Genomic DNA, 10,520 nt, shown 5'->3' on the forward strand with positions numbered 1-10,520 from the left:
ATTGAGGGAAATAGATATTTAACCGTTATCACTGTCACATTAGCATTGCATGATTCTAGGGATTCTATACCTAGGTAGCCTTTATCTCATATATATTTGATCACAATTTGCTCGCGTGTTTGCTTCGGTTGTCTGTTCTGGTTCCCACGTTTTCTTGCTTATTTTAGTTATTAATTAATTATTTAAAATCACTCAAAACAAATCTTAAAAATTGACTTTTTATTCGACAAAGGTTCATTATCTAGAGTTTGCATATAGTGTCCACGGATTGATATCCGGTCTTGCCATCTACACTACACTGCGACCGGTGCACTTGCCGATTGTGTGTGGTTTAGGTTGTGATTCCATTTTTAAAACTTGTTCGAATTTAAATATATACATTTTCACACATCAAGTTTTTGGCGCCGTTGCCGGGGACACTGGCACTTTAGAGAACGACCCGAGTCGTCTATTTAGTTGTTTATTTGCTTTCATAGATTTTCATTGCCTTTAGGTGCCTTTTGCTTGCAATTTGTGCCTTTAGGGTTAGATTTGCTTTGGTACTTAGATTAGATTTCTTCTCATTGTATGCACCACACTCGTTCACAGGGGCCACCTTCGTTTGCTGCTTCGTCTGAGCCCGAGCGAGATTTCCACGAGCACCTTCGCACTTCCCGAGCTAGTCAGGTACACACTTCATCTTCTACTTTCACTATGGGTGATACCGATCCCCCTCCTAGGAGAGTCGTCGCTGACTACGCCAGGCCGAACGCGGCCAATGCTCGTTCCAGCATTACCCGACCCGCTATCGGGGTTAATCGCTGGCAGATTGCACCCCAGATCATCACGATGGTTACGAACACCATCCAATTCCATGGACTACCTTCTGAGGACCCGAATGTCCATCTCTCGCGCTTTTCAGCTATCTGCGATACGTTCCAGGAGCAAGGTGTCACCGAGGATGCCTGCAAGCTGCGCCTATTTCCATTCTCGCTCGCTGACCGCGCCCATGCTTGGTTGGAATCCCTTCCTGCGGGATCCATTACTACTTGGGCCGGTATGAAAGAAAAATTCTTAGGTAAGTATTTCCCTCCTTCCAAAACCGCTCGTCTGAGGAGCATGATCCAAGAGTTTCGTCAAAAGGAGGGAGATTCATTCTACGAGATATGGGAGCGTTTCAAGGAGTTATTACTCAAGTGTCCTCATCACGGATTTGAGGATTGGGCTTTAGTTGAGAGGTTCTATCATGGAGTGACGCCCACTACGAGGAATATGTTGAACACGACTGCCGGTGGCAATCTTCTGACCGCCAAGACACCTGATGAGTGCATGGATATGTTCGAGGATATAGCGATGAGTAGCTACGAGTTTCCTGAGTCTAGAGATTCATCCACTACACATAGAGGAGTGCACAAGGTCGATGAGGTCACCAGGATGCAAGCACAGATTGATGCTTTGAAGCAGCAGGTGAGTGATATGAAGGTGAGGAAAGAGCAGCTATGCGAGATATGCACAGGGAAGCATGACACAGCCGTGTGTCCTATTGCCCCTGAGGAGTCACTGGAGCAGGTGGAGTTTGTGGGTAATCGGAATCAAGGAAATTTCGGGGAGCGTTACAATACGAATTGGAGGAACCACCCGAATTTCAGTTGGAAGAACAACAACCCACCGGGGTTTCAGCCGCGTCAGAGTTTGTTTCAGGACGCAGGAGCAGGAGCAGGGGCGAGTTCGGGTACGAAAAACCCGACGATAGAGGAGATGCTGAGGCAAAACCAGGATACGTTAGCCCAGCAGACGCAGTTGCTGACACAGTTCATCACGCGAGAGGATACTCGACATAAGGAGACACAGTCGAGGTTCATGGAGCACGAGACCTTCATGAAGAGTCAGAGCACTGCACTACAGAACCTGGAGAGGACAGTGGGTTCGCTGGCCGATCAGCTGAACCAGAGGCCTCAAGGTGGTCTCCCTAGTAGTACTGTTGGAAATCCGAACGCCACTGCAAAGGCTGTTACCACTAGGAGCGGACGAGGGGCTGTTGAGGTCGAGCCGGTAGTCGATGAGGACCCGGAGGTCGACGAGGAGATTGAGATGGAGACACCTGCTGGCAGAGTGCACCCTAGGCTGCGCCCAGCAAGTACAGCACAGTCCAGCGGGTCTCCAGGGGAAGAGAAGGAGTTAGAGAAGGAGCCGACGAGGGTGTACAAGCCGACACCCCCTTACCCTGGTAGGTTAGTGAGGGGTAAGGACGCAGAGCAGTATGGTCGTTTCATGGAGATGTTGAAGAAGCTGCATGTGAACATTCCGTTCGTCGAGGCTTTGGCGAAGATGCCAAAGTATGCGAAGTTTTTGAAGGATCTTCTTACGAATAAGAAGAAATTAGAGGATCTGTCGACTGTTACCCTGAGCGAGGAGTGTTCTGCCGTCTTGCAGAACAAGTTGCCGAAGAAAGTGTCTGATCCTGGTAGCTTTACCATCCCATGTCTGATTGGGAATCTTGCTGTCAGCAATGCGCTTGCTGACCTAGGTGCTAGCATAAATCTCATGCCCTATTCCATTTTCGCTAAGCTTGACCTAGGAGAGCCTTCCCCTACGCGCATGAGTATTCAGCTCGCCGATCGATCGGTAAAGTTTCCTAGGGGCATCGTGGAGAACATGCTAGTGAAGGTCGATAAATTCGTGTTCCCAGTTGACTTTGTCATCCTTGACATGGACGAGGACTCTGAGGTCCCACTGATTTTAGGTCGTCCATTCCTTGCCACGGCACGAGCCCTCATTGACGTGCACGACGGCAAGTTGACTCTTCGAGTGGATGAGGATGAGGTCACATTCGACATTCAGCGTTCTATGAGGCATACCCAGCAGCATGATGACACTCTATACTTTATTGATACTCTTATGTCACATGTGGGTGGCCTTCTCAGCGAGATTTGTGGGAGAGATGCGTCTGATACGCATGATGCTAGTATGGATGATCAGGGGAGTGAGGTCACTGAGCTAGATGTTGAGCAAGACCCTTTGTTGCAGGCTACCGAGCCTTCCCCTAGATTCGAGGTGTTTGAGGTCATCGAGGAGGAGGAGATCCCGAAGGAGAGACCGTCTGTTGAGGCACCCCCGCCCCTGGAGTTGAAGGAGCTGCCGTCTCATCTGGAGTACGCATTCTTGGGCGAGGGGTCTCAGTTACCCGTCATCATTTCTGCTGGATTGACGGAGGAGGAGAAGAAGAAGCTGATGAGTGTGTTGAAAGAGCATAGGCAGGCTATTGCGTGGAAGCTGATGGACATCAAGGGTATTAACCCTTCGTTTTGCACGCACAGGATCTTGATGGAGGAGGAGTTCAAGCCGGTGGTTCAGCCTCAGAGAAGGCTAAACCCTAATATGCAGGATGTTGTGAAGAAAGAGGTGATTAAGTTGCTGGATGCAGGACTGATTTACCCGATTTCGGACTCTGCATGGGTGAGTCCCGTCCAGGTGGTCCCCAAGAAGGGGGGTATGACAGTGGTCGTCAACGATAGGGATGAGTTGATACCCACCCGGACCGTCACCGGCTGGCGAGTTTGCATAGATTATCGCAGACTTAACGACGCCACGCGCAAGGATCACTTTCCTTTGCCGTTCATCGATCAGATGCTGGAGCGACTGTCAGGACAGCAGTTTTACTGTTTTCTTGATGGATTCTCAGGTTATTTCCAGATCCCTATTGCACCAGAGGATCAGGAAAAGACCACATTTACATGCCCCTTTGGCACCTTCGCGTATCGACGCATGCCATTTGGGTTATGTAATGCTCCAGCCACTTTTCAGCGCTGTATGGTGGCGATCTTTCATGAGTTGATCGAGGACTCCATGGAGGTGTTCATGGATGACTTTTCTGTGTTTGGGAGTTCCTTCGATCATTGTCTGCGTAATCTCGAGCGTGTGCTTATTCGATGTGAGGAGACGAACCTGATGCTTAACTGGGAGAAGTGTCACTTTATGGTTCGAGAGGGGATTGTGCTAGGGCACAAGATTTCACAGGCGGGGCTGGAGGTGGATCAAGCCAAAGTTGATGTTATTTCCAAGCTCCCGCCGCCTACTTCTGTGAAGTCTATTCGGAGTTTCTTGGGTCATGCGGGATTCTACCGCCGTTTCATCCGCGACTTTTCGAAGATTGCTCGCCCGATGACCCAGCTGCTAGAGAAGGATAAGCCATTCGTATTTGACGATGAGTGTTTGAAGGCCTTCGAGCTGATTAGGGAGAGGTTAGTGAGTGCTCCCATTCTGATTGCTCCCGATTGGAGCCTCCCATTTGAGATCATGTGCGACGCCAGCGACTTTGCTGTTGGGGCCGTTTTAGGGCAGCGTAGGGAGAAGCACTTTCATCCCATCTATTACGCTAGCAAGACCCTAAACGACGCCCAAGAGAACTACACCACGACGGAGAAGGAGCTGCTGGCAGTCGTATTCGCGTGCGACAAATTCCGTTCGTATCTTGTGCTGTCGAAGACCATTATTTTCACGGATCATGCGGCCCTTCGCTACCTGTTTGCGAAGAAGGACGCGAAGCCTAGGCTTATTCGATGGATCTTGTTGCTTCAGGAGTTTGACCTAGAGATTAGGGACAAGAAGGGGGCTGAGAACGTAGCTGCGGATCATCTGTCGAGATTGGAGAGCCCCGAGATAGAGAAGACTCGGGAGGATAGGATTGGGGATGAGTTTCCCCATGAGGCGTTGATGTTTCTGAAAGCCCACGAGGAGGGTTTTCCCTGGTTCGCTGATCTGGCGAATTACTTGTCTACAGGTGACCTTGTGGAGGGCATGACATATCAGCAAAAGAAGAAATTCTTTGCGGATGTCAAGCACTACATTTGGGAGGATCCGTACTTGTTTAGGATCGGTGCGGACCAGGTTATTAGGAGATGTGTGTTTGGGTCCGAGTCGCGCAGTATTCTGCGACATTGTCACGAGGGACCGACTGGTGGCCATTATGGTGCAGCTTATACCGCCAAACGCGTGTTTGATGCGGGATTTTATTGGCCGACCATCTTTAGGGACGCACATGAGTTTGTGCGCAGCTGTGACGCCTGTCAGCGGACAGGAAATATCTCATCCCGTAATGAGATGCCCCAGAACCCCATTCAGGTGGTTGAGGTCTTTGATATTTGGGGTATTGATTTTATGGGTCCGTTCCCTATGTCGAGAGGGAACCGATACATCCTTGTCGCGGTAGATTATGTTTCTAAGTGGGTGGAGGCAGAGGCCTTGCCTACAAATGACGCGAGGGTTGTTGTGAGATTTTTGAGGAGATTGTTTGCTAGATTCGGGACACCGAAGTCCTTGATATCTGATCGAGGCACCCACTTCTGCAATTCACAGATGGAGAAGGTCTTGAAACGCTATGGGGTCACCCATCGGCTTTCGACGGCCTATCATCCACAGACGAGTGGGCAGGTGGAAAACTCGAACAGGGGGATCAAGAGGATCTTGGAGAAAACTGTCGGAAACAGTCGTATCGATTGGTCCGAGAAGTTAGATGACGCTCTGTGGGCTTTCCGTACTGCTTATAGGACGCCTATTGGGACCACACCCTTTAGGTTAGTTTATGGGAAAGCGTGTCATCTTCCGGTGGAGCTAGAGCATCGTGCATACTGGGCACTGAAGGCAGTCAATCTTGACTTGCCAGCTGCGGGCAAGAACCGGTTTCTTCAACTTCACGAGTTAGAGGAGTTGCGAGATGAGGCGTATGAGAATTCGTGGGCATATAAAGAGCGTACTAAGGCGTTGCACGACAAACACTTGAAGCAGGTGAAAGAGTTCAAGTGTGGGGAGCAGGTGTTGCTATACAATTCCCGGTTGAAGCTGTTCCCGGGAAAGTTGAGATCGCGTTGGCACGGACCGTATGTGGTTACACAGGTGTTCCCGTACGGAACAATAGAGGTTGAGAATGAAGACGGTCAGAGGTTTAAGGTCAATGGGCATCGTTTGAAGCATTTTGTCGAGGGACCGACAAAGGATCGAGAGGAGGAGGTGATTGACCTCCCCGTTATGAGCACGTGAGAGTTGGTTTGCGTACTCGGATGTTCGTCCGAGTTGTAGAGTTTGTATGATTTTTAGTAGTATTTATTTTATTTTTATCTTTTGTGTACATGAGTCCAAATTAGTTGGTTTGAGTCAGTTTTTGTCGTTTTTTTTTTTAGAGTCAGTACTGCTTTGGTTTTGCTTGTTTTTGTTGATGCAGGTTTGAATATGTACCACCCGTACTCAATCTCCATTCGGGTGAGTTTGGAGCTGCTTTTTCGAATATCAGGCATTTACCGAGCTTGTCAGTTAGAGTCAAAGCCGATCGCGAAGGAAATGCTATACGATCGTGTACGGGTTCGGATCGATGACACGCGCAGCTGGCACTGATTTTTATCCTAACCAGCTAAGTCCTTTCCAATTCGTTATCTTTTTATTTGTATATAGTTTATTTTTCTTTCTTATTTATTTTTAGTTGTCTTTCATCCTACATTGACGACAATGTAAATTTTAAGTGTGGGGATGGGAGACTACGTCTTTTTAGGTAGTTTTGAGTCAAAAAAAAAATCAAAAAAAAAAGAAAAAAAAAGAAAAAAATAGTTGGTTTTGCGAGTCCCGGTCCTTTAGCGCATAGAAAACGAAAAACCTTTTCAAAACGTCGGTCAAAAAACGGTTTAATTGTCGAATTTTAGAGTTGGAAAGCACGTGTTTCTTTAAGTTGCGGGATAGTAGGTTGACTGAATCGGTTTTTGGGAAGTAAAAGGGTTTGGGATGCCTAGGATAGTGGATGGAGCCGGAGAGTTAATTAGTTGTGCATTGTCGATATCGGTAGCCCTTATTTGCCACATGATAGTGAGATTTGAGCCTTTACATGTTTCATATCTATATGTTCATTACATTCGTTTCATGTGTGTTTACCGACTTTATTGCATTACTTTAGAACTTGTACGTTTTGATACAGTTTGAGACCTTCGGTTAGGATTTGGCATGGATATGATAGAGGCATTAGGATCACCTTTGTTTGTGTTTAGCCTTGTGTTTGACCTGTTTCACCACTACCCGTAGTTACACCACTTTGAGCTTAGCCATTCGTTTGTTATCCATTTGTGATTTGATAGCCGGATCGTATTATGTGATTGTAATAAGTGTTTGAAAAAAAAGAACAAAAAAAAATGAAGAAAAAAAAAACGAAAAAAAAAATCGGAAAAAAAGGAAAAAAAAATAGAATAAAGTTGTGGGTCGAAAAGACCAATATGTTAGTATTTGTGTTGTGTTTATCCGGTTTATCGTGTGATCATTTGTGTTAGCCATATATTCCCAAAATAAAAAACTAACCTACCTTTAGCCCTACCTACCCATTAAAGTCCTTTTGATCCGTGCCGAGTTCTAACGAATAGGTGGAAATCTGATTGACGTACAAGCTTATGATAGTTTTGCTTCATAGTTTGGTTTTGAGAGTTAACTTGAATTATCATATATATTAGCCGAGTGTTGAGTGATATTGTGAGGGGTGTTGACATTGCATAACCGATTGCTTGAAGGTAAGAGAAACTTGATTAGGTAGGCCCGTTTTCATTTAAATATCATGATTCGTCACCTTTTGAACGTTGTAAGTCTTGCGAAACCGCCGTGTTTGATGATTTCGTAGTTCGCGTTATAATTTGTTCGAGACTTGCGTTTTTGTTAAAGTGTTTGAGTTAGACATGCTGCTTAGGATTTTGCTTAGGGACAAGCAAAAGGTTAAGTGTGGGGATATTTGATGTGTTGTAAAATACACATATTTGTCCCGTGTAAATTGTATAGTTTTTGTATAATTTTTATTTGTTTTATTTAGTTTTTAGTATTAGATTACATTATTTGGTGTTTTGGCAGGTCCTGGTACAAATGGAGCGAAAACGAGTGATAACTAAATGACCAGCGAGTTGGGCAAAGTGAGGTGCCAAAGACCGAATTAAAGTTGCCGCTATTTTCCGTGATTGGGTCAAGACCACTTATCTCTATAATTATTATAAAATTAAAAGGCAAGATATCACATTATTCAGAAAACGGAGTGGGCCATGTGAATTCCTTATCCAATGCATGTTTACATGAATTTAGAGTTATTGGGCCATTTATTTATCAACGGATGATATCTAAAAAAAAAAAAAGAAAACCCGAAGATGTATACATATATATGGACGTAAAGTTGAAAGGAGGGGGGTGGTCTTCGAAAAACAACAATTGGCGGCAGCAACAGACAACATTAAAAAGGTGACATATTATCATTGTTTTTGGAGAAGAGGCACAAAGTCAACAGCAATTGGCGGCAAGGAGGTGATCAGGGAAAAAGGCATACGGTTGGACGACATCAGACGCAACTTGGAGGTAGGAGGCAACAAAGGATTTTTTGGGGGCTATTATCATTGTTCTCGAAAAAGCAATACATCAGTTGGGGATTATTATTTTCTTTCAAAAAAGCGAACAACCTCCACAGTGGGTCACGAAGAAACAGAAATATTCGGTTGCATATCACGGGTTCAATATTATTCTTATTATTTTAATCTTTTGCATTGAACCCATGTCTTATTTGATTTTTAGAACTGAGTTTGAGATGTTTTTGATAAATATGAGTAGCTAAACGTTTTAACTACCTGGGTTTAGATGAACTAGTTGATTGTAATGCGTATTTGACATGATTTCGGTTATTTGGTGTGATTTATATAATTTTTCTTTGATATTGATCTTGATATTGCATGTTGGTATGTTTTGATTATTTTATTAGTCAATAAATTCAGCGGTTTAGGCACGAAGAAATTCCCCCTAGACTTAGGATTTAATTTAATTCGTTGATCTTAGGATTTTCGGGTTAGGTATTGTGTTGAGAAATTGACCAAGTTGACTAATAATTAAAATCACTATATTAAAACTTGCATCCTCATCCTGTGACTCGAAAGACGATTAGGGTGAGCTAGGTTATTAGCTAATTATTGGTGTGTAGATTGGGTGACCGATAGCTCGGGCTCGTTTATTGCATCGTAATTAGGGTTTCCTAGGATTTCAACTATCTAAGTTAGGTTTGCTTTGCGATTTTGGAACCCTCTCTCAACATCACTGTTTCTGAGGTCAAAAGGGTTCTAATTTCGTAGGATTTGGTATCGATAGCTCGAGCCGGTCCGTTCTAGCACTTCACATTTAGTCTTGCTTTCTCACTTGGGACATCTCTAGCGGGGGGTCAATTGAGGGAAATAGATATTTAACCGTTATCACTGTCACATTAGCATTGCATGATTCTAGGGATTCTATACCTAGGTAGCCTTTATCTCATATATATTTGATCACAATTTGCTCGCGTGTTTGCTTCGGCTGTCTGTTCTGGTTCCCACGTTTTCTTGCTTATTTTAGTTATTAATTAATTATTTAAAATCACTCAAAACAAATCTTAAAAATTGACTTTTTATTCGACAAAGGTTCATTATCTAGAGTTTGCATATAGTGTCCACGGATTGATATCCGGTCTTGCCATCTACACTACACTGCGACCGGTGCACTTGCCGATTGTGTGTGGTTTAGGTTGTGATTCCATTTTTAAAACTTGTTCGAATTTAAATATACACATTTTCACACATCAATAAGTTAAAAGTATTTACCTTTGCAAATATCAATCCCAAATAGCAAGTGCGGGTAGCTTTTACCGGGTCTCCTATTCTGGAATGAAGGTTTATAATAACTTATTAGAATCCAAACGGGTCTTTTAATTAAGCCTAAGCTTAGACCGGTTAGTTTTAACGAAAGATACGGTTCGAGCGCACGATTAGGCGAAGACCAGAATAGAATGTGTTTTAGTCCCAATAAGTTTAAAGACTTGTATAATATGGGTGAACTAAACACCTTCTGGATTTTGAGATAAAAACGATAAGGTTTGACCCATTTCGGCTAATTTATGTAAACTAGTTACATAAATCGAACCGAACGCGTAGGAAGCGTAACGGGTAACCATGAGAGTCACTTACATGTTTCCTAAGTTAATATGCCCTAAATATGTTGTGATATCAGTAGGATACCTTCCATTATGCCTAAAACGAGTTTAATCTCCATATAAGCCCCGTAGGGGTATTTTGGTCATTTTAAAGGTTATAAAAAGAGTTTATTTATAATTCTGATGTTCGGGTCTGAAGTAATCAGTAAAACCACCTATTTTAACAAGTTATATCAGTAGGTAGTAAGCCTTACATGGAAAAATGGTTTTAAACTCAAACTATTCGTTTAATTACACTTAAAAGGCCATTTAAAGCGATTTCCGGGTTATACAGGAAATCTGAGTTTTCTGATCAGGTTATATAGTCAAAATACTTTATTTATTATATAATATTAGTAGCAATTGGATTTGTGTCAAAATACTATGTAGAACTCATTTTATGCCCAAAAAGGGTATAATCGGTATTTACCGAATTAACGCCATAACCTTAGGTTATGAGCAGGTTAAAAATAATTAAAAATCTTTAAAAATCTCAAAATACTATATTACATCAGTGGGTAAAAGGTTTGGTGCCAAAAGTTGGGTTTAG

General features: G+C 43.8%; 1 protein-coding gene and 1 non-coding gene across 2 annotated transcripts; one reads left to right on the forward strand and one right to left on the reverse strand.

Moving 5' to 3' along the window:
- Positions 1–693: 693 nt before the first annotated feature.
- Positions 694–6,015, forward strand: LOC118481696. The gene has a single exon (XM_035976903.1). The coding sequence runs from the start codon at positions 694–696 to the stop codon at positions 6,013–6,015; it is 5,322 nt and encodes a 1,773-aa protein (XP_035832796.1).
- On the reverse strand, positions 1,087–1,193 carry LOC118482364. Its single transcript, XR_004868405.1, has one exon. It is a non-coding gene; the product is annotated as a small nucleolar RNA R71 (small nucleolar RNA).
- Positions 6,016–10,520: the final 4,505 nt, after the last annotated feature.

Source organism: Helianthus annuus, chromosome 9, assembly GCF_002127325.2.
Source record: "Helianthus annuus cultivar XRQ/B chromosome 9, HanXRQr2.0-SUNRISE, whole genome shotgun sequence".
NCBI lineage: Eukaryota > Viridiplantae > Streptophyta > Magnoliopsida > Asterales > Asteraceae > Helianthus > Helianthus annuus.